Consider the following 24,659-nt stretch of genomic DNA (forward strand, 5'->3'; position numbering starts at 1 on the left):
CTGGCATATTAAAGAGCAAGTTTGGCTAATGGTTGTTGAATTATAAAAATTCCTGACAAATTTCCCTAGAAAATACAAAGACTTTTTTAAAAAAGGTCATACAATAAGGTATAAATAAATTTCCAAGAGAGCTAATATTGGTTTATAACAGAAGTTTACTTTGTTACTTCAATATATTAGCATAAGAAAATTTCTTTTAAAATAATATTAAGCCAATACTAGGCATTAAAAAAATAGCCATTTGTCTGAGGTTAGTTTTCTAAAGCCAAAAAAAAAAAAAGCAAAAGTCCCCTCCCGCCACCACCAAATAGCAATGTGACAACTGCCCCTATTGTGCTCCTAATATTTGTTTTTTACAGTTAGTTTACCATCTACTGGAATCCCAGCCCAGGAACCAGCCTGTGAAGGTGGGTGGCTCATGGCCCTGTTTTATGATCACAATTGGTGTCCTCTTATCTCTCCCAGAAGGATCTGTCTCAAGATACATTTTAGCTAAAAAGAGGTGCAAAGACATAAATTAAGTTAGTTTTGGTTGAACTAAAATAACAACGGGATGAAAATTCTTCCAATACAAGTAATGAGCTAAATTTCATTACCCCCAAGTAGCCAAATATTAACAATGTCTTACTGCTTTCTCTCATCTGCCATGAAAAGTGCCATAATAAAAGCTCACTACTGCCTGAAAGAAGTCCAAGCTTCATGCAGTTATTCTTATGGCATAATTATTCTTAGACTTCTTAATAAAAAGAAAATTAATGCCTAAAAGAACAGTGTTACTCAAAGAGAAAACTTTTTTAAAAAAAAACCTAAGTTATCAGCCATAGAGGTTTTACTATATTCATAATAAATCAAGGATTTAAATAAATCTAAAATTTTCAGAAATAATTATATTCTAAATTAGGTACGAAAACACTTTTCTTGTGCCCACTGTGAAATTCTTGCTTTAAAAAATTCCATTACTTTTTAGTTCTGAGGGGGTGATAGCCAAGCTACTTCTCAGTTTTGAAAGATATGGAAGATATGGTGAGAAAGAGCAGTCTGACATTTGGAAATAACCATGTTGGGTGACTGGTATAATTGCCCTCGGAATCTAGCTTACCAGACTTCAGCGATTCTGATTTCTCAACTTCGTTGGCATCTTTGCCAACCCAAATAAATATCTGAAAAATGAAACAATAACAATAGGCGCCATTTGTGGAGTGTTGACTCAGTGCTAGGCACGATGCCAAGTGCTCTCCACTCCACTCATGCTGTCTGCACACAGCCCCAAGCAGGGAGGGAGAGGGAGAGGAAGGTGGGGCTGGGGCCACAGGCAGGCATCACTTTCCCGGAGTTCACTCTCACCGGGGGACTCCTAAATTTGTATCCCGCCAATTCAACTACAGATTTCACACTCTAACATTGCATGTTTACATGGCACTTTCCAGTTTATAAAGTGATCTTCACAAAAACAGCAGATTGGACAGGTGTTTATTTTTTTCATCCAACCCCCAGGGTATGTAAGACAGTCATATCTCCAATTGCTAGATGCGCATCTGGGCTGGAAAAGACCCCAGACTCTCTTTAGGAATCTTTGATTTAAGTCTAATATGTTTCTCCTATAGTACTGTGCCCTATGAAACTTTGACAAAGTGCTATATTATTTTGCTAAAATTTAAACAAGGGTTTAATTTTTAATTTAAAAATCATACATATGTGTGTATGTATGTATGTATATATATACACATTTAATCTACCTTAGATAGATATAGGTGTATGTATCCTTTTCTAAATGTGTGGGTTGAGTATTTTAATGCTGAAAATTTGTCCTAAATTATTTTATACTTAAATCACTTTAAAATCACTTGTTACAATTTTGGTCAAATTAAGCAATTTTGGTCAAGTTAAGTTTTAGTTGTAGTCTCATTCAAACGGAAACTGTTGGAATGCTTATGTGTAGGACACAGAGCACACCATGACAGCATAGTAATTTAAATATAGGTATGACTTTTATAAAATGAAATGCGATATGAGGAGAATATGGGACTAGATCCTTAACTCGAATATGGTCTTTTTAGAGCAAGCTATTAAAGAATCTTTTCATTGAATGGCAGAGTCATTAGAAAGAGACCTAAGAGCAACATTCTCTGTCCTAATTCAGATAAGGGTTTCACACTTGTTCTATATAACTTGGTTCCTAACATATTTCACTGTTATTTGTTTATATACAGATTTTTTTAAAAACTATCAAATGTGGTATGTTACTGTTTAGATTCAAACCTAGTCTATGCCCATTTCTTCCCCAGGGGAAGGGTTTCCTATGACTTCTTGCCAAATTTCAAGAGAAATTTCCAATATCTTGGTCTTCCCATGGCATTCTACATATTAAAATGCTTATTAGTAAATGGATATATAAATAGATTAGTAGCAAGAATTTTTCACAAATAAATGAGGAGAATTTTTTTTGCCTAATACTCTAGACCCAAAGATAGTAGCTGTGAAATTTTTTCACAGTAAGAAATCAACTCATCCTGTGAATGATATTTATTTATTTATTTATTTATTTATTGTAAACTGTTAAATGTCTTTTGAATGCAAACAAAATATCCCAAGGTTCATTTATTACTTAACATTTCTCAAGTTGGGTTCTGTCAGTTCCCAATCGTAAGTGCATTCTCTTGTTATAAACAAAAAAATTAATTATTACCTGTTCCCAAGTATCTAGTAACATGACATCATCTTCTGCTAAATCATCTTGTGTGAACTCTCCCGGGACCTCTTCAATCTGAAATGTGTGAAAACTTTTATGACCAAAGGGTACTAAAGGGATTTTTCTGATACATAGTGTACAAATGACTGATTATTTTGGAGGGCAGTGAAAAACCTGAGCAGTCATATTTTCTATTTTGGGGTAACAAAAACCTAAAGAATTGTTCATCTGATTAATCAGGTATCACAAGCTGATGGTACAGTTTGGCTAGTACAGCACTCACATAAACACTCTATTGGAATGCCTGTAAGAGGCAGGATGCATTCAGTTGGACCACGGTTCTTGGTATGACCAGTTCCTTATGACAAGTTGCTTCACGTACTTTGTTGCCTTGTTGCTTTCCTAGTCCCTAAAGACATTTGCTTTTTATAGTCTGGATATTAAGTCTTTTATTTTGTAGGTCAAGATTATTTTAATAAAAGTCAATAGATCTGGTCACTTTACTAAGTCAGCTATATTCAGTACAGTGATACAAACAATATTGTATATGTAAATAATAGGATCTTGTTTTGGCTTGGTTTGTTTTTTTGTTTTTATTTGTTTGGTTGGTGTGTGTTTGTTTGTCTGCAGTACTAGGGATTGAATCCAGGAGCATTCTACCTCTGAACTGTGTTTCCAGCCCTTTTTATTCTTTATTTTGAAATAGGGGAGTCTCAGGCCAGGCGTGGTGGCACACGCTTGTAATCCCCGCGCTTAGAAGGCGGAGACAGGAGGATTGTGCTGGTTCGAAGCCAGCCGTGCTGGTTTAAGAGACCCTTTTTCCAAATAAAAGTATAAAATAGGTCTGGGAGTGTAGCCCGGAGGTAGAAGGGTTTCCAGGAACCCCAGTACCACCAAAAAAAAAAAAAAAAAAAAGAAGGAAAGAAAGAAGAGAGTCTTGCTAAGTTGCTGAGGCTGGCCTCAAACTTATCCTCCTGTCTCAGCCTCCCAAATACTGGGATTCCAGGCATGTGTCACCATGGCTGGCTTCATTATTTTTATCTTTAACTGATTACAGTATGTTCTACATAGCTAACTTTCAGTGGTAATGGAAAGGTTAGTTTAACACATCCAACACCAATGGGCATGTGTTAATCTACAGTTTACTATCTTTAGAGAATTCCACATGAGCCTCTCCATTCTGGTTCTTACAAAGGTGTAACAGATTGGATTATGGCTCCCAATTCTTCACTCCCTCCCTCTGTCAGGTGACTTTGTAGTGCAGATAGGTAAAGTTGACTATGGCCTTCGCCATGTTCTACTGCAAATGTGACTCAGCAGGGGCCTCCTTGTGTTCCTGGGCTCAGTCATGGGAAAAACGGGCATAAACCCAACCTGCAGCCAGAGAAAAACCTCCACACTGAACCCAGACCAGATAAGCCTGCTCTGTTAAGATTTTGAGGCCAGGCATGGTGGCGCACGCCTGTAATCCCAGTACTTCGGAGGCTGAGACAGGAGGATCGCACGGGTTCAAAGCCAGCCTCAGCTACTTAGTGAGGCTCTCAGCAACTTAGTGAGACCCTGTTTCCAAATAAAATATAAAAAAATAGGTCTGGGAGTATAGCCCGGAGGTAGAAAGCCCCTGGGTTCCATTCACAGTACCACAAAAATAATTAATAATAATAATAATAAGACCCTTAAGTAAAAAAAATTGACCATTAGAGTTTGTTTACATTATCTTTTTACAAATATTTACCAAGCACATAATAGTTTTAAAAAAAAAACCTGAAATATCACTTCCTCTGTGCCAAGCACTGTTCTAACCCTTTAAATCCAGTAATTAATATGACAATAACCATATGAAGTAGGTCTTGTGACTTCCCCACTTTACAGATGAAATAAGAACCATAAGAACCAGCCAAGAGTCACACAGCCAGTCAGTAAAATCACCAGGTAAATGGTATCGCCCCGCAGATTGTTTCTAAAAGCTATGTCTTTAACCAATATGCTCTCCCACCTTGTATAAATCTGTATGTCTGAAGCCTGTTTTCTAATGGTAATTAGAAGAATAAATTCTAATTAACAACAGCCTTTTTCCTTAAACTATGAGGAAAGCATAAGAGATTCCAAATATCAAACAAGAAAATTAATAGGTACAAAGGAAATACATATTTCTCATAAGGGTTAACATATGTATATGACAGAAGGAAAGGATTAGTAGATTTTGTTTTTAAAACCCTTGGCTGAAAAAAAGCCTAGATACTTATTTTTATAAAATATCACTTCCTTGAAAGCCAACATCTAATTTTTAGTTATATTAGCAAATAATGCTGATAAAAGCATAGATGCATAAGTATGCCAAAAGAGAAGTTTGGATGCAATATTTAGTTATCAGTCAAGACAATAAAATAAGTTTTCTGATAACAAGTTTATAAAATACAGCGACTACAGGAATATCGTACAAAGTAGGTAACAAATGATGTTGCTCAACAACCAAATATGTATCACAATCTACTATTAAGTCTTCAATTTTTATGTCAAATCACTTAATAAGCTTCAAGTCTGGTAGGTACAGTTTCTTACTCTAAGCGTTTTATCTCTAGTAATAAAGGCACCTGGGAAAATACTCAGGACATATTTTGTGTAAATCTTTGAAAACAATGCTTGTGTTTACCAGTGTATGTTGAAAAAATTTTAGATTGAATTTTATATGGAAAAAGGAATTTTGTGTGTAATTTAAGTTTCAATTAAAAATGTTTACATAAAAGTCCAGCGTGTTGGAGGCAATAGCATTTGTCTGGATAAACTGAGGTAAGGGGCTATAGACCAGGATGATATTTTGGAGTCCAATTTAAAACCTTCTACTGCCATAGACTGTGTGTTGGTATTCCCCCCCCCCAAACTCACAGGCTGAAGGCAGAACTCCCAAAGGGATGCTGTCAGGAGGTAGAGCTTTGGGAGGTGATTAGGCTTAGTTGAGCTCATGGGAGCAGAGCCCCACAAAGAGAGTCGTGTCACCAGAGACGGAGGCTCAGGATGCAGAGAGGAGGCAGGAAGCGGGTCCTCACCAGACTACAGCTCTGCTGCTGTCTTGATCTTGAACTTCCTGGCCTTCAGAATGGTGAGCAATAGCTGCTAATTGTTTTAAACATCCAATCTATGGTATATTTGTGATAGCAGCTTGAACTAAGACATTTATACAGATCCCTCAACTTTTACATTTAATTGATTGTCATTCAAAGTCTGAAAATAACTAAAACATTTCTGTTGATTTCAGTCAATTTGCAGGTGCATATGTTGCTTTCTTTGATTTTGTTCAATGTTCTTAATATTTCCATAATGGTTTTCATTCAGTCCACATAGAAAAAAATATTTTATTCCCCTGAGAAACTGAATTGTGAAATTTAGAGTTACATGAGAAATAATTGCTGCCCACAAAAATTAGCTAATAATTAAACTTGCAAATCTAGCCCTATACAACTCATACAGAATCTACCAAATACTGACACCTCTGTAAAGAGGCTGGTATCTTTAGGAGCACCTTGATTTATAAACTACTTTACAGTATTTTGGGGGGATCTGGAGATTGAACCCAGGGATATTCTACCACTAAGCTACATCTCCAGTCCTTTTTTATTTATTTATTTTTTGTATTATTTTGAGATAGGATCCGAATGGCAGGAATTTCTGATCCTCCTGCCTCACTGTGATTACAGATGTGTGCTAAAGCAGCTGGTCTACTCAACAGTATTTTTTTTTTGTACCGGATATTGAACCCAAGAGTACTCTGTCTCTGAACTATACCCCAGCCCCTTTTATTTTTGAAACAGGCTTTCACTAAATTGCTGAGGCTGTCCTTGAAACTGTGATCCTCCTGTCTCTGCCTCCCAAGTACTGGGACTACAAGCATGCCCAGCACACCTGGCCTCTATAGTATTTTTAATGTTTTTATATCCACTGCATCACTGAACCTTTACCCTGTACAGAGTAAATATTACAATTTAGGGTCTGAAAATAAGCCAAACCTAAAAGGCATGGCTTTCACAAGGCTGCAAAGTGTCAGAGCCAACAATAAATGCCTCTTTCACTGCTGCTACTTACAATGAATCTTCCCACTTTGTTGGAGCAGGCGTAAAGCCGAGGCGGATGGTCTTCGGCCTGTGTCTCTAGTAGTGGTGAGGTCTGGTACTCTTTTTTCCCTCCAAGGGAACTCCAGAACTCCTCTGTGGAAAGCACACCAAGTTATATCATAATCAGGAGCAGGTGGTTGGCATTGTTTTATATTAATGATAACATTATTGCAGCTTAACTTTAATATTGACCTTACTTAAATATACCAAGCAGCATCACCCACTTTTGCAACCAATGGAAGGATTCTTAACCCTCTCCAAACATCAAAAAAATGACTATTTATGACAAAAGGTGATTGACAGGCACACCAAGTGCAAATTCTAGTGGGTGTCCTTGACCCCTCAGCACACACCTGGTTCCTCGCCTTCCTGAATCCTTGTAGTTTCGCACTTGAGCACATTGGCCACATACTCTGCTCCTTTCTGCTCTTCCTGGCTGGCACCTTTTCCTAGCCACATGTAGCCACTGTTTTGTGGAAGTTTCAGGACAAACACATCATTGGAATTCAATGAATTTGCATCAACATCCACCTAGGATATGAAGAAAAATAATGCAATGATTCAAATCCATTGCTGTTCCTTTAATAAACATCTCCCATCAGCTACGACTGTGACAATCCATCCATGGTCTTCTGTGAACTCCAGGAAATTAACTCAGGGTAGCACCATAACAGCCCTATGGCATTTGAAACACTGGAGTGGGAGCACCCTGGTCTGCATCTTCTCTCAGACAGCAGCACAAGGCTACACACTTGACACTAATCACACTTAAGAGATAGGAATTGAGGACTTGGAAATGTAATACAGGTAATATTCAAGTATAATATATGAGCAAGGAGGGGCTATAAGTGATGATTGGAAAGAGGGTGTAGTATTCAAATGACACATTGAAGTAAAGATGTTCAATCTCTCTCCCCACTAAAAAGAAAGTTTATCAAATAATCAAAGGGAAGCCAAGCATGGTGATATAGGCTTGTAATCCTAGTACTTGGGAGGCTGAGACAGGAGGATCACAGGTTCATGGCTAGCCTCAGCTACTTAGTGAGGCCCTCTGCAACTTAGTGAGACTCTGTTTCAAAATAAAGAATAAAAAACTAGGGCTAGGGGTGTAGCTCAGAGATACAATATCCCCAGGTTCCATCCCTAGTAACAAAACAATAATGATAATCAACATCATCATCAAAGAGAAACCCAAAAACCATACAACAGAGATTAGAGCCGAATCTTACGGCAAAGAGATAGTACTATATATTCAATAAAAAAGTTCCTTAGACTCAGATAAGTTGTAGTTCAAGTTGTAAGGAATTAAAAAACAGCACTGGCAAATGAGAAGCTATGGGCACTGCCTGGACTCTGTCAAGTAGCACAGATCTGACCGCTGTGGCCACAGAGGACTGGCAGGGGCCTTGTAAGGCCCAGACTCTGGCCAGAAGTGAGACCACTGGGAAGGGACAAGGCATCTGTAGAGCTTTAAGAATAATAGTGAGTTGAAGAGTTGCGGGATGGGCTTGTGCCTCTGACTTTATGATTTTACAAATCTCTCTCTGTAAGAACCTATCTGATCCTATTGTGTAGATATGTCGCTGTACAGGACTTTCTGCATAATCAGAGAACTGAATGTGATGTGTGATTCCGAGAAATGGAGAAGAACCAGTAAACAAGACTAAAATAAAGTATCCCCGAGGGTGGTGATCATAAGACCAGGTGAAGAAAATGTTTCAAGAAGGCAGGGGCAATCTCCAGGCCAACTGTTGGTGCTGCTTATCCAACACTGAACCACCAGGATGAAGGCAGGCAGGCTGTGGAGAGATGGGCTTCACTGGTTTGTCAGGACCCTTTTCCTAGAGAGAACACTAGAGAAGAAGGAACTACTTCTGGAGCTTTAAAGACATGCCCCAAGAGTTGGCAACATTTAGGAAAGTGGAGATAGTTCTCTCCCAGCAGGAAAGAGGCCACTGGACCAAGCTTAAAGAAATCCATCAATGTGATGATGGAGAATAAATTCCAAGCAACTGATGTTGTCTCACAAAAAATTGCCAGATGGGAAGAAACCAGAGGTGTAACATTAGAACATTCTGGTTGACTCTTCGGTCTGAAATCAACTGAGAGTGCTCATAGAGGAGAGCTTATCTGTCAATTGAATAAATTAAAGAAAAATTAGAGTCGGGTGTGGTGGTGCACGCTTATAATCCCAGCATTTGGGAGGCTGAGACCAGAAGATCATGGTTCGTGGACAGCCTCAGCTACTTAGTGAGGCCCTCTGCAACTCAGTGAGACCCAGTTTCAAAATAAAGAATAAAAAATAGGGCAGGGGGTGTAGCTCAGAGGTTGAATGCCCCTGGGTTCCATCCCTAGACCCGGAAAAAAAAAAAAAATAAAGAAAAAAAAAAAAAAAGGAAAAATTAGTCATAATTGAATGCATGAAAATCGGTGCCCAGAATGTTCTAGATAAAATTAATGCATATGCCAGCATTTAAACTACATGCCTGAAGGAGATCAATGTGAAGAGGCCCAAGACTGAGCCTTGGAGCACTCAAGTGGAAGTTAGAAGCCAGGCTGTGGGAAACACAACAAACCACCCCTAGAAGGGTGGCTGGTCCATTGGAAAGAAATCATGGTGAGTGTGGGGACATAGACACCTGATGAGAGAAGGAAGTGATCATTAAAACAGTAAAGGTTGGCTGTGCCAAATGCTAGTGGGAGGTTAATAAAAATGAGATCAGAGAAGTGACGTTTTGCTGTGGTGAGTGGCCGGTCACTGTCAAGCTAGATAACAGCCTTGCAGTGGGCAGATGGGAATGGACACTGACAGGAGAAGCTCTAAAGAGGCTGAACATAGAGGAGATGTGAGTGAGTGAGAGAGTGAGTGAGCGAGTGAGTGAGTGAGTGAAAGAGAGAGAAAGCAACCTCTCCAAGGACTGGTGCTCTCAAGGATAGAGAAATGATGGGTAGCAGACAGAGGTCAAGGTGAGGGTCAAGAGAGCTTTTTTTGTTTTTCTTTTTGTTTTTTGAGGTACTAGGGATGGAACCCAGGGGCATTCTACCACCAAGCTACACTCCCAGCCCTATTTTTTAGTCCTTTTATTTTTGAAACATGGTCTCACTGAGTTGAGAAGGGCTTCGCTAAATAGCTGAGGCTGTCCATGAACCGTGATCCTCCAGTCTCCTCCTCCTGAATGCTGAAGAGACAGTTTGTAAAGAAATTAGGTTTGAGGCACCTTTGAATTTCAAAGTAAACAATCTGGGTTACAAGACTATATTGGTGGTGGGGAAGAAAGAGGAAATGATTGGCTACAATCAGGACAAACCAAGAGTGGGAAAAAGGCATGGAGGGAAGTCCAGGGAAGTCCTTAGGAAAGCAAGAGAGGAGAGAATTGGCCATGTGTGAGTGAGAGGGGGAATCTGACCTTAGGTAGGAGCCATGTTTTCTTTCTATGTAATAAACACATATTAAATTATTTATCAACATATTACTTTATAAAAATATGATATTACTAATTTAGGAAAAATATCCTGATATTAAAAATACTTTGTTACTTATATATGTTACTAATGTAAAACTTAAATTTACTTCATAAAACAGGAAAAAAGGGAATATATATATATATATATATATATATATATATATATATATATGGATGCAGATGAGCTGGTGAAATTTCAAGGATGTAGATTGCATTCATGTGTGACTATGACTATATCTGTGGTCTCTGAGGACTTTGAATCAAAGTTATTAGCAGAGAGCAGGTAGCTAAAATTTTGGGGATGGAAGGTGAAGGACAGACAGATGAGAGTGAAAGGTAAAGAGAGTTCATGGGCCTGGCACTGCTGTGCATGCCAGTACTTGGGAATCTGAGATGGGAGGCTTTTGAGGCCAACTCCAGCAATTTAACAAGGCCCTGTTTCATAGTAAAAATAAATAAATAAATAAATAATAATAATAATAAAATATAAAGGGCTGGGGGTGTTGTTCAGAAGTAGAATGTCCCAGGGCTCAATTCCCAGTGCTCCCCTCCCCCCAGAAAAGAATCCATGGGTTTGTTTATGAGACTGGAGAACTGCTGGAATGGGTATAGTGGGTATAGAGGTCAGGCGACTAAAAGAGATTTTTGTGGAGCCATCGTTATTGTCAACAGGAGCATTTAGTATAAGATCATATGGTTTAAGGGGGTGAGATGGAATGGGGTTAAAGGAACGATCTTTTGAAGAGAGAAACCAGAGTGAATGCGGTATGAGATAATGGCTGAGATGGAAGGAGCAACAGCATAGGAGATGACCACACGGAGGGCTGGAGGGCCGAGAAACTTATAAAAAAGAAATCAACGAGGACTCTGCTCTGTCCAGCCCCATCCCTGGTAAGCTAACATTGGGGGAAATATAACTTCCACTCGAGGTGGCCTTATGAGAATCTGTATCCTCAGAGAACAGCCATACAGCAAGAAGGCGAAGGGGGTGGAGGCTTGCAGCCGGTGTGGCAGGTGCAGGGCGCAGGCCTGGCTGGGTTCTAAGGGCTCAGCTTGTGCAGGAGTGGGAGGGCTGGGATCCAGGTCAGGGTGCTTGGGGCAATTTGTAATTGGATTTCAACTGTGACTGAGGCCACTGGGATATGAGGTGTGACAGCATCGCTCCAGGGTGGTTGAGCTGGATTCCAGTATTTGTCACATGGGCACAAACAAGAGCCTTCCTCATAGACTTTCCCATGTGGCCAGTCACCTGGCCATCACCCACCCTCTTCTGCCCTGGACCTTTCAACATAGAGCCTAGGCTGCCTCCTGCTTTGACAGCTTGGTTTGACCAGAGCACATGCTACTGCTCAAACGAGGTTACCTCCACAATCCTTGTGACAGATGCCAGATTCCTCCGGACTTGAAAGAGGCGGGTAGGGGCAGCAGGTGCCTGCCCTTCTTTCTTTGATGTTCCATTCTTGTAAATAATGAGTGGTTTGTCTTTGAACAAACTCAGCAGGTGAGTAGGCTCTTTGCCTTGGGAGACTCGGACCTGGGTGGAGGGGGCAGGGGGAAAAAAGAAATTAAGGGTGCAATGAAAGAAGGTTGCATTTCTAAATGTTCTTTTTTGAAAACAAAAAGAAAATAGACAGAGAGTCAGAAGAAGGAGGAATGGTAATGAACCGAAAACACAGGCTGGTGATCATCAAGTGTAGTTTTCACGTTTACTCTTTGGTCACTTCAGACGGAGTGTCCCGGTAACACGTTCTGCTCCAGAAAGCGTGAAGATGTACATTTGTTCATCTATGTCTCCAAGGAGAGAAAATAAGGGCATCAAAGTGCTGCAATCTAATCAAAATTTCTCCCGAGACCTTCAGCATATATAGGTATTTATAGATGTACTAGCCTCTCATGTATACGTCTGATTCAGGTTAAGAGATGTAGGTTCAAGTGCTTCAAAAAATAAGGTGACACAAAGTCACAATCGTTATTCCTGTATCCTCATATGTGTGAGGCAAAACACTGAAAACTGGCAAAAAAAAAAAACAATATGTATTTTTCACTTACTTATAGAACTGGTAATATGATTAATATCAACATATCAACAACTTTTTTATATAGAAGGGCTTTTCAAAGGTGAGAGAATTAAATAAAAGAAATAGTAAATTATTTGTTTGATTTTACCTATTAAACTGTATTAGAAGTTTCCCTTTCTCACATAAGTCATAGATTTTTTTTTTTCGGGTCTGGTGATGGAACCCAGGGGCATTCGACCTCCGAGCTACACTCCCTGCCCTATTTTTTATTCTTTATTTTGAAACAGAGTCTCACTGAGTTGCAGAGGGCCTCACTAAGTAGCTGAAGCTGTCTGTGAACCTCCATCCTCTGGTCTCAACCTCCCTGATGCTGGGATTACAAGCGTGCGTCACCACGCCTGGCCGAGACATTTTTTAACCCACCAAGCTTGAATCATCAGTTCTCTACTCTGTTCACGTGTTCTTCCCTACGTTAAAATGAAGCCAAGCCGGGTGTGGTGGCGCACGCTTGTAATCCCAGCATTTAGGAAGCTGAGACAGGAGGATTGCAGTTTGGGGACAGCTTCAGCTATTCAGTGAGGCCCTTTGCAACTCAGTGAGACTCTGTTTCAAAATAAAGAATAAAGAATAGGGCTGGGGGTATAGCTCAGAGGCAGAATGCCCCTGGGTTCCATCCCCAGTACCGCAAAATAAATTTTTAAAAAATGAAAGCATTTCACCTCCCCTGGTCCGTCTTTTTGCAGAGACCAGGTGGATGGTACTGTCTAGGGAAACACTGAAAATCTCTAACTTCACAAATTTGTTTTAACTGGTTGGCACTCAAGTAAGTGAGCAGCTAGTTATGAAAGCACTCCCCGCCCCCCAGCTACGGTTGCAGAGCTCAGAAAGGAGAGGAGAGAGAACTTAAGTGTTGGCTTAGCATGTCACATGAGCTCAAGAAAGCTTCGGTTTCCAACATAAGAGAAATAGGACCAACCACTGATTAAGGTCCATGCTTTGCAGTGAAAGGTGAATAAGAGACAAGGCCAATTAAAGTTTTTCAATATTGTTAGTATACTCCACAAAGGAATGTTTAAAGTAGTAGCTTAAACATTAGCTTAAATATTAGTAAAACAATGCTTAGCTTTTTAAGCCTTATTGTAGACTACTGCGATCTAGTGATTAAACTAGAATTAGCCATTTTGCTGTCAATCGGGGATTCAACTATAAGTCGTGAAATTTTTTTAATTGGTTATATCAATAGTCTGTTACGAAATATGGAATACGTGAGACACAATGTCTATCTTCAATAATTTTGAACAGTTTGGTAAGGAATACTTTAAAGTTCAACTAAAGAGTATAGATGACATCAGTTCGTGACTGGAAATATTTTGTTCGAAAATATGAATGTAGCCAGGCATGGAAGCAGAAGCTTGTAAACCCAGTACTTGGGAGGCTGAGACAGGAGGATTTCGGGTTTTGAGGACAGCCTCCAAAATACAGCCAAATGCTCAATAACCTAGTGAAACCCTGTTTCAAGACAAAAATTAAAAAGGGCTGAGGATGTAGCTCAAAGGTAGAATGTCCCTGGGTTCAATACCCCACTAGAAAAGAGGGAAGAAAGGGAGAGAAGAAAGAAGAAAAAAAGAAAAAAGGAAAAGATGTAAAGAATTCAATCATCTTGTTATGTTCAGAATAATCAGAAACTTCATTTTTTTTAAAAATAGCTAATATGTACCTTGAAATTTAGATCTAACTTGCTTATTACCTATGAACAGGTACCAAGAGGAAAGAAACCAGCTGGGAGACTCTGTTCAGCAATATTTGACTCACCTCTCTAGTCTTTACACTTGAAGAAGCAAGTACACATTTATAAAGATTTTAAAACGAAACAAAAAACCCTGCAGACTACTTAGAATCTTAGCTTACTTGATATGGATCATGAGGAAATTAGACACAGCCCTGCAAAGAGAATGCTTCATGATGCTGCATCGGAAACACCCCTGTGCTGGCAAAACAGGTGTCTTTTCTAAAGACTTTCCAGACTGAAGCCCTGTCTGGACACTTTCCCCAGCAGATGGGAACAGATACTTCCCAATACTGGCCGGAGATACAGGCAGAAAGACAGAAAACGCTCAAGCTGCCTTTGAACAGCTCCGGCGAGAGAGAGAGAGAGAGAGAGAGAGAGAGAGAGAGAGAGAGAGAGAGAGAGAGGGAGGGAGGGAGGGAGGGAGGGAGGGAGGGAGGGAGGGAGGGAGAGAGAGAGAGAGAGAGAGAGAGAGAGAGAGAGAGAGAATGAGAATATGCCAGAGAGAGACAGCAAGACAGAGATCTCAAGCTGAAGAGACAAGGAACGAGCAAGCCTCCCGCGGGGTTAACCAGACAGTTGGAGGTCAGCACTTCAGTTCAAGAGTAAGGAATTAAATCAGCAAAGTCCAAGAATTTCCCGTGGTTACTAATAAGAGTCCTGAATCATGTAGCAGATATTCTACCATAAACATAATAGGAGCAATTGACCTTGAGAAAAGAGGAAAGAAGGTGGGACTGGGAGGAAACACCCTCTTAAACATAGCGAGGAGAGCTAGAAACTGACAGAGATTGTCTGACATTCAAACTTTAAAAATATGTAAGTCAGCGGGGCATGGTGGTGCACACTTGTAATCCCCGCGCTTGGGAGGCTGAGACAGGAGGATCTCACAGGTTCGAAGCCAGCCTCAGCTACTTAGTGAGACTCACAGCAACTTAGTGAGACCCTGTTTCCAAATAAAATATAAAATAGGTCTGGGAGTACAGCCCAGAGGTAGAAAGCCTCTGGGTTCCACCCCTAGTACCTCAAAAGAAAATATATGTAAGTCAAAATATTATCTCTTCCCACCTGTTCTCTATCTCAATCGTACACACACACACACACACACACACACACACACACACACACCCTTCCTTGACTCATTTATATTTATTTAGCATTATCAATTTGAACTTGGGTTATCATTCTCATCAAGTTTTTTTTTCTAAAAATAACCAAATAAAGAGTCCACTCTCTCCTCTCTCACACCAACCTCTCCCTTCCCCTTCCCTTTCTCCTTTCTCCTCTTAATTTCTTCCTCCACAACTCTCCCTTCTCCCATCCCTTTTCTTTCCCTTTTCTTTCTTTCCATTTGTGTCCTTCTCCCCCTCCTCCCCCTCTCTTCCATTTCCCCCTAGCTTTGGGGTATTGAACTTTGTTTCAGTCAATTCTGATAGGAAAAATATGAATCAATCTCTCTCTCTCTCTCTCTCTCTCTCTCTCTCTCTCTCTCTCTCCTCCTTCCCTCCCTCTCCCTCTCTCTCTCCCTCTCCTTCTGCATGCTGGGCATTAAATTCAGAGGCATTCTACCTCTGCTCTATACCCCTAGACCTTTTATTTTTATTTGTTTTATTTTGAAACAGGGCCTAAGTTGCTGAGGGTTTTGGTAAGTTACTGCGGGTTTCAGTTGATGAGGCTGGCCTAGAACCTGCCACAAATTTTGAGATTACAGCCACATACCATCATGCCTAGCTTCAAGCTCTCTTCCAAGGTGGATTTATTTACTCTACAGTCAGGCTATCTCAGGACTGTCTCCTCTCCACCAGCAGCTTCTGGAGGTCGCTCAGATTCCTTGCAGGGCCTTCCATGGTCAGAGCTAGCAACCACCAATAAGCGCTCCCCATGCTGCATCCCTCCAGCTGTGCCTGCCTCATCTGCCTAAATCCCAGATAAACTCCCTATTCAAGGCTAGCAGGAAGGCAGCTGTAATTCCACTTTAACTCTTCTTTGTCTTGCAACACAACATATTTGCAGGTTTTCAGGGATTAAGATATTTGCAGGTTCTTGGGGATTAGGGTCTGCGCACACTGGGGGCGGCATTCTGTCTTCCACAACTGCTCCGCAGCAGCTTGGAGGTGATAACACAGGGGCTACAGGTTTTTGTGTCAAGTGAATTTCACTGACATGTGCTGTGGTTCTGAAGGGAGTATTTGTTGTTGTTATTGTTGTTGTTGTACCGGGGACTGAATCCAGGAGCATTCTACCTTCAAGCTGTACTCCCAGCCCCTTTTTTTATGTTTTATTTTAAAACAGAGTCTTGCTAAATTGCTGAGGCTGGCCTCAAACCTGTGGCATAAGGGTAGAGCTATTTCAATTCAAAATGAAAAGGGAGTTGGAGAAGGCAAAGACATGAATTCACCCGATTGCCAGTCAAGAGGAAGATAGCCCCTGCTATAGCCCAGGGACTAAACTGCTAACCTAGATTTGAGGTCAGTGACTCAAGTTAGCTCACAGCTCATTTCAGAACTCTAACCTCCAGAACAATAAATATGTGCATAGTGGTTTGTTATCAAGAATATGCCAATTCCCACATTGAGAGGAGAACTTTATCTACAAAAGGGGCTAGCAGAACGTGACCTTGAGTGAGCGCTGGGGGTGAAAGGATCCCGACCTGCACAGCTTGCCCTCCCAGGGAACGATCCAGCTGAACAGTCAGGAACGCAGAGGTCGTCAGCTCATCTCTGGTGGCATTCGCCCCTTGCCTAGAGGAAGGAGAGTGAAACGCATTAGCCACTGTTTCAGTTTTAAGACCTCACACTACAGCTCAGGAAGAGACTTGAGTTGTTATGATCAAGAAGAAATAAGCTGTTTTAACAGGACATAAGCTGTCAAAACTGTTGCTGGCTTTAAAGTTCTAACAGAGCCGAGGACTGTCCTGTGTGTTTCTAGAACAATATATGTAGACATTTTTATCTCTATATTAAAGGAATTGGACCTTAAGCTTCTTACATAATTTAGCCAAGTAATCAGTCTGTCTGACTCCTGGTTGGAGTTGCCTATGTGGTAGAAGCATCTCTTAGTAAACAATCCCTCTGAACACAAACAGGACACAAGCCTGTGGGCTCAATATTAGAGGTGTTTTAGCTTTCTATGAATATTTAGCAAGCTTAAAATCCAGAAAAAGCAAGAAAGTAATTATCAAAAGTAGGCAACAGAGAAGCCCAATTTTATAGCTCTAACAATTCTATATGGAATTTTTAATAAAGGAACCCAAAAGTGGATCAATAAATCAATTTTTCCAGTTTACTTGCAATTTCTCTTTCTAAGGTAGCTTGTGGCCGTAACTATCTCACATTAAATTTTTGAGAGATCTATTTGATGCATTTGTGCAGAAAGACAAAATAAAATAAAACCAATCCTCCCCGAACAGCCTGATCATTTATTGAGCATTGTTTTAACCATTTTTTGCCTTTTTTATTAACAGCAGCAAGAATATTAAACTTGACATTGGATTTTGAAAATTATTTGTATATTTCCTTCTGAAATGTTTATAAGAATCTGACCCATACTTATAACACATTAGAATAACCCACCATCCTGTAACACACACACACACACACACACACACACACACACACACACACACAGAGTGCATAGTCTTATTTATCACAGAATTGGATGAGCAAAGGAAAATGACTGATGTAAAAATATTCTAAAGAGAGCTACAAAAAAGGACATAGGTGTTTATAACAAAATAAAAATTATTTCTAAATGCACCTGTAATATATAGTTTTTAATACTCTGAAATAGCCCGGAATGAATAGGCATGTAAATTACTTGATTGGACATTTGGTCCTTACTCCTGGAGCAGGGTCTCTAAGTAGACCTTGCCTTCAGTTTATTATACAAACTCATCATTATACAAAACCTTATAGCTAGGGATATGCTGGCATATTTTCTCCATCATTGTTATAAATTCCATGGAGAAAAAGAATAAGGGTGTGTTAATATGAGGTCTCTGGAGTGTGCAAGAAAATCACAAATTACGTCCTCCGTAGAGTTTGCCCCGCTGCAACTTTACAATAGCCTATAAGGATGGGTTACTGTGAATTTTAAGGATAAAGAAGACATGGCACCCGATGCCCATTGGAATGCTAACCTGCATAATGAGATAAAACATCCAACTACATATCCAATAAGACAACACTAGTCTAGAATATCAAAACATTTTTTTTTAGACTGGAGAGGATATTTTTATTTCTACTGCTTATAGACAGCAGCTACAAAACAATCAAAATCATGTTCAAAAGAAAATACTAGATGCAAGCTATACATAGCTCTCTGGCATGACTACAGGATTATTCTACCCCATATTTGATGGAATTTAATACTTTGAGCAAAATCTAGCTCCAGTAGAAACTGAGCTCTTGTGAAGAGGTCAACTTACCATGTGTAGATAATCTGGCCTTTGAAGTAAGTGTAGAGAATAATGTAGCAGTCACCACCATAGAATTCACCATAGGAGTTTGGGTCAATTGGGATTCTACCATTGTTTTCTACGCGCCAAATCTGAAAGAAATGAAATACACATGCAAAATTCAAATTTTCTTCAATATGATAATATTTCCCATAGGCTTTAAATCATTTTTAGTATAGATCTATTATTAAACAACTTTGAAATGATTTTTCTAACTAGATGATAAATCAAGCAAAGGCGGATGAGTGGATCAAGGAAGCAATTTGTTAACCTTTTAAGTGTCCCTATTTCTTTTGCTTTCTCCAAAGGATTTAGCTCAGTTCTTAGCATATTCATTAATAAATATCCACTATTTGACCAATGAGTGAAAAAGTATTCTAGTGAAATAACAAACTGCAATATTCGGCTCAAAAATGTATTTTATCTTTATAGGAAAAAATTTTCATCATCTGAGAAATAATTTTTTCTTCTTCCTTGTTTTAAGAAATGAGACTCTTATTTTCCAAGACAAGAGGTGGTAGACTGGGACCAAATGGTAATGTTGCTTTGGCAGACTGAGTGTTTGTGTCCACTAAAAGATTTTCATTTTTTTACCTAACCTTTGCTGTGATGTTAGGAGATAGGACCTTTGGGGAGCAAATAAGTCATGAGGGTGGGTCCTTCATGAACAGGATTGGTACCCTCATAAAGGGGACCCCAGAGAGAGAAGACAGTGAAAAGACAGGTGTCTATGTCTATGAACCAGGAAGCAGATGCCAAGCAAACAGTACATCCATGAAAACCTTAGACTTCAGCTGGGCATGGTGGCGCACACTTGTAATCCCCGCGCTTGGGAAGCTGAGACAGGAGGATTGCAAGGGTTCGAAGCCAGCCTCAGCTGCTTAGTGAGGCTCTCAGCAACTTAGTGAGACCCTGTTTCCAAATAAAATATTTTTTTAAAAAAAGGTCTGGGAGTATAGCCCGGAGGTAGAAAGCCTCTTGGTTCCACCCCTGGTACAACCAAAAAAAAAAAAAAAACCTTAGACTTCTCCACTTCCAAAACTATAAGAAACAAATGGTTACTGTTTAAGCCCCCAGTCTACAGGATATTCATCCCAGAGACTGGACAAAATCCAATAATATGGCTTCTGATTTTTAAAGGCATCATCTAGGAATAAAACAAAAGATGTGACAAAGGATAAAAGTAGGCAGAACCGCCGGGCGTGGTGGCGCACGCTTGTAATTCCTGCGCTTGGGAGGCAGAGGCAGGAGGATCGAGGCCAGCCGCGCTGGTTTAAGAGACCCTGTTTCAAAAATACAGAAAATAGGTCTGGGAGTGTAGCCCAGAGGTAGAAGGGCTTCCAGGAACCCCAGTACCACCAAAAAAAAACCACAAACAAACAAAAAAAAGTAGGCAAAATCACTTTTTAATCTACCTCCACATCTTCATCACAGATTAAAGACACTCCAAGTTGGAGAGATGAGAGCTGTAGAAACAAAAGACTAACCAATGAGTAAGAGGTGCATGCTTGCATGAGCACACACACACACACACACACACACACACACACACACACACTAGGGTTGGCAAGTGTGGCGCTGCAGTGGTGCTCTCAGAGAGAAACCTTCTGGCGCCATCTGGTGACCAGAGGGGAAGTAGCAGCTTCTCCTCGCTAAACCCAGGAGATTAAAGATGGCCAGGGGGTTTCAGCAAACCTATGCTGCCACTAAAGGACCTTTCAGAGGGGCTGTGGCCTGCCCTGGAGAGTGTCTCAGGGACAGAGCTGGTGCTGAGAAGCCAAGACCTTCATGAGAGCGCTGGTGCTGAGTTGCCTCTGCTGAGCTCCAGAAAGGCTGTCTGATGCAGGAGACAGACCCAGACGCAGACGTTACTACCCCTTCTCTGATGGCCATGAGGGACATCTGTGACCTTATAATTATTCCCCAGCCCCTGTGCAGCTTTAAATTCTCACTTTATGTCTTTGGAGAAAAGAGAAATTATTCTCCAAACTTACTGACTATACAGTTTGATCCAATTATGGTGATAAGCCCTAGGAATATAGAAATAAAATGTTGAATTTCTGTTCTCACGGAACCAATGAGAGACCTAGGAAAAATTAGTGAGTAAATTAACAATTCTGTGGTACTTCTATGACAAATTCTGTGAAAAATATTACTTATGAGCAGACACTGAGGAAGGCTGAGGGCAGCCTTCTCAGAAGAGATGTAGCTACGACTTTGCTGAGTTTCTGAGGATGGTGGGTTAGCCAGGTTAGCCAGAGGGTGGATGGAGGAGTGAGGAGATAGCCTGATGGGGAAGGGAAGAGTTAGCCCTCAAGGTTCTGGAAGGGTACAGTGAGGAGAGCAAGGGTCCAATCAAAGAAGGCCTCACTGAGGGAAGAGCCTGGCTGTCCTTGAAGACAATTTATGACTAAGAGCCAAGGGACGAGATAGAATAAAGTGTTCTTCACAGATTCCCCTCTGAGGTAAACAAAGGCCTCTTCTGGGAGCTAAGACCACAAGACAAGGTAGTTACATCCAGCAAGATGGCGACACCCATCCCCAACCAAGTGGGGCCCAGGATGGCACCACCTAGGCCCGCCCATGTGGAGGCTAATACAGGAAATCTAGCTCAGGAAGTGAAAATGAAATCCAACCCGAGCCCCCATATTGGTATCCCTGGCTGCTGCTAATCCAATCAAAGCCTGTCTCACTGTGGCCGTATGATCTGTATGACAATGCCCTTCAGGGTTCAGATCTTTAGCTTTGCTCATTGGGCCTCACTGGTGAGTAAAGAGACCTGCTCTCCTACTCTGGTCTCTTGTTCTCTTGTGGACCAAGCCTCCTGCAACACGGCAGGCCCAGCTGGTGAGGAATATTTTCAAGCAGATCGAGAAAAACTACGAAGGAGAAGTGACATCAGCCAGTTCTCACATGAAAACAACTGAAGAAACACACTGGGTGCTGTGTCCATGTTTTTATCACACTAAGCTTCAACACGATGTATAATTGCAATGCAAATATATTTTTTTAAACAGTGGGTTGAATGTGAAGGGATTTGAATTACAGAGGACAATTAGAGATTTTCTGCATTTTTTTAAACCTAAAATGAAATAATCAACTAACTCAATTTTAATGCTCTAAAAAATTTCAGGGTTGAGCACAACACATGCTCAATTTGCTTTCAGGAAAGCTTCCCAAGCGTGGGGGAAGGAAAACTAATGGTAGTTGGTAAATTCAGAGAAACACATCCTTGCTGGAGAACCCTGGACATGGGCTTTCTGAAAGAAAGCATTGTTCTGGTCCAGGAAGCGAAATGGCTGCCCCACACTAGGTCTCTAAGATGGTAATGAGACAAGCTTTCCCATCCCACAAGACTTCACAAGATTTCCACATGCACAGGTGTAAACTGGACAGTGAGAATGAGATAGCATCTTTTCCCATTTTAATTTCCATGTCTTGGGCCATTTTTACTGCTAAGTAAAATTCTTATTTATTTATTTATTCATTTATTTATTTATGGCACTGGGGATTTAGTCCAGGGGCATTATAAAGCCCTATTTTGAGGGAGGAGTCTGGGGGTAGAACCCAGGGGCACTCGACCTCAGAGCTATACCCCCTGCCCTATTTTTTATTCTTCGTTTTGAAACAGGGTCTCAATAAGTTGCAGAGGGCCTCACTAAGTAGTTGAGGCTGTCCGCAAACCATGATCCTCAGGTCTCAGCCTCCCAGATGCTGGGCTTACAAGCGTGCGCCACCACACCCAGCTTTACCTCCAGCCCTATTTTATATTTCATTTTGAAACAGGGTCTTGAGGTTGCTGAAGGGCTCACCAAGTTGCTGAAGCTGGCCTCGAACCTGTGATACCTTCTATCTCAGCCTGCCTAGTACCTAAAGTACAGGCATGCACCACCATACCTGGCTAAATTTCCCAAAATGACATTCCCACTCATATCGGCATAAATGGCCTCAATAAAAACAACCCAAAACAGAAATATAAATACCTCCACTTTGCCAGAACCATCATCCACCATGCCGTGCTGGGCTGCCATCTGTGGAGAATTGTGTAATTGTGAGGCGTCAAATGGGATTTGTTTTATTTGAGCCACTCTCTCTGTGACGTACACTTTCCCAAAACCATCACTCTGGTCTTTATCTTTCCAATCCTTAAAGAACTGTTTGAAGATAGATGTTTCACCCCCTTCTGGAAGAACCTGAATCTGAAATTGAAAATAACAATAATAGTCATAAATAAGAAAATAAGAGATCATGGGAAACATTTACTCTAGCAGTAAAGAAAAAAATGAAAGAAAATGATTGTCCTGGAGTCTGTGATGACAGACATAAATACAGAAGCCTGTGAAGCTAAAATAATGCAAACCTGCTTTTTCTCACAACTAAAGAAATGTTTGAGACAAGAATAAACTTTGTTCATATGTCACCCCTCCAGTCAGATACGTTTGACTGTCTTTCTATGTTGGGTTCACAAGAGATCTGTGAGCTGGAAGAAGTGATCTCGGTGCTACTTGTGCTAGAACATAAAAACAAAGACAGTGTATGAAGCTGAGAGATTCAGAAAGGTAGAGAGTAACTAGTGTCTGAGTTGATCTCGATGAAGACAAATATTATCGGGGTATAAGCCCAACTCTGTACAACTTGCTTTAAAGAATAAGTGATAATCAACTGTAGTTGGCTATCTTGAATTAAAAGCTGTGAAAGAAGTGAATGGGCTTTCCCATCATGCAGCCTTAAAGGTCTGACCCGCAGCTTCTGCAAAATCTTATCATCGCACAGATAAAATCCTGGAAGCACGTGACACCAGACTGCACGTGCTTGACTAGGACTTCCTACGAATATATTACTTTGGAGCAAATTCTTTTACGAGTTTTGTGAAAAGTTATAATTCCCGTGTTACTGGTGTTTTTCCAGCTAATTCATTTTCACACATACTTGGGTATTGGTCGAATAATTCATCTGCTCTAGAAATTGTTCAGCTGTCTTCATTGCAGCCTTCCTCTCCTGGGGATTAGCATCTTTGCCTGAAATACAAGATAAATTGAGAAGCAACAAAACCTCAGAGAGGTAAGATATTATATGATTAAGAAATACTTGTGTACTACGGCCGGGCGTGGTGGCGCACGCTTGTAATCCCCACGCTTGGGAGGCAGAGACAGGAGGATCGCGCAGGTTCGAAGCCAGCCGCGCGCGCTGGCTTAGGAGACCCTGTTTCCAAATAAAAATGTAAAAATAGGTTTGGGAGTGTAGCCCGGAGGTAGAAGGGCTTCCAGGAACCCCGGTACCACCACCAAAAAAAAAAAAAAAAAAGAAATACTTGTGTACTAAAAGTAAATAGAATTATAATTTAATTTAAATATGGCAATGCCAAAATGGCAAACATTTCCTAGTATACTGAATACATATAACAATGCAGTAATGAACAGTATGCATAAAAATGCTCCTTTCACATTGTCCAAATGCTCGCTTACCTCCATAATTCCTCCTGAGTAATGCTACGAGGAGGAACGTGATTGCATTTTAGGTAGATATTTGTTGATCTTGTCTCAAAAAGCAGGTTTTTTTATTTAAATAAGAAAAGATGTTTTAATTACCCTCCCAAGAAATATCTATAAATCTGAAACGCAGCAGCAACGTCAAAGGCATCTTTTACCTTTCCATATGAAGATTTGTTTTGCAGCACCATGGTCCAAAATAAAGCATTCTTCAGAAAGCAGCATCGCCATCAAGAAGGGGTTCTCTTCAGCCACCAAAGTCACTTTCATGGCTCCGCTTGCATCTGACACCTAAGGGGAAAACCGTAAGCTCTGCGGTTTCGTTTTGGGAGGACACAAATGTTCTAAAATTACATTATGGTGATGGTTGCACAACTCTGCAAATTTAGTTAGATTGAACCACATAATTGAAGAGCATAGACTTTATGATATATATATTATATATAAAACAATAAAATTGTTTCAAGCATATATATAAAACAATATATAAAACAATAAAATTGTTTCAAAACAAAGGCACAAAGCATCCATGAGCCTCAGTATACCCCAAAAGAATTTTTAAGGTTTTTTTTTTTTTTTTTTGAGGGAAGGGAATAAGGGAGAAATATGACCAATAAAAAGCTACCCTTTACGCCGGGTGTGGTGGCG

The 24,659-nt window shown here is 40.4% G+C and overlaps 1 protein-coding gene across 2 annotated transcripts in view; it reads right to left on the reverse strand.

Moving 5' to 3' along the window:
• Positions 1-364: 364 nt before the first annotated feature.
• Positions 365-24,659, reverse strand: part of SCIN (scinderin) — a gene marked incomplete at both ends in the record, with an annotated part of 77,537 nt that continues 53,242 nt past the window's right edge. The window contains 11 exons of one of the 2 annotated variants that reach the window (XM_080701951.1): positions 365-492; positions 1,100-1,160; positions 2,687-2,764; positions 6,770-6,891; positions 7,152-7,329; positions 11,626-11,796; positions 16,717-16,807; positions 18,493-18,614; positions 22,506-22,721; positions 23,452-23,540; positions 24,170-24,302. In XM_080701951.1, coding sequence (XP_080558077.1) covers positions 365-492; positions 1,100-1,160; positions 2,687-2,764; positions 6,770-6,891; positions 7,152-7,329; positions 11,626-11,796; positions 16,717-16,807; positions 18,493-18,614; positions 22,506-22,721; positions 23,452-23,540; positions 24,170-24,302 — 1,389 coding nt within the window. The remainder of the gene's footprint in view (positions 493-1,099; positions 1,161-2,686; positions 2,765-6,769; positions 6,892-7,151; positions 7,330-11,625; positions 11,797-16,716; positions 16,808-18,492; positions 18,615-22,505; positions 22,722-23,451; positions 23,541-24,169; positions 24,303-24,659) is intronic. The other variant, XM_080701952.1, reaches the window with a different exon arrangement.

Source organism: Muscardinus avellanarius, assembly GCF_963383645.1.
Source record: "Muscardinus avellanarius genome assembly, chromosome: 9".
Classification (NCBI taxonomy): Eukaryota; Metazoa; Chordata; class Mammalia; order Rodentia; family Gliridae; genus Muscardinus; species Muscardinus avellanarius.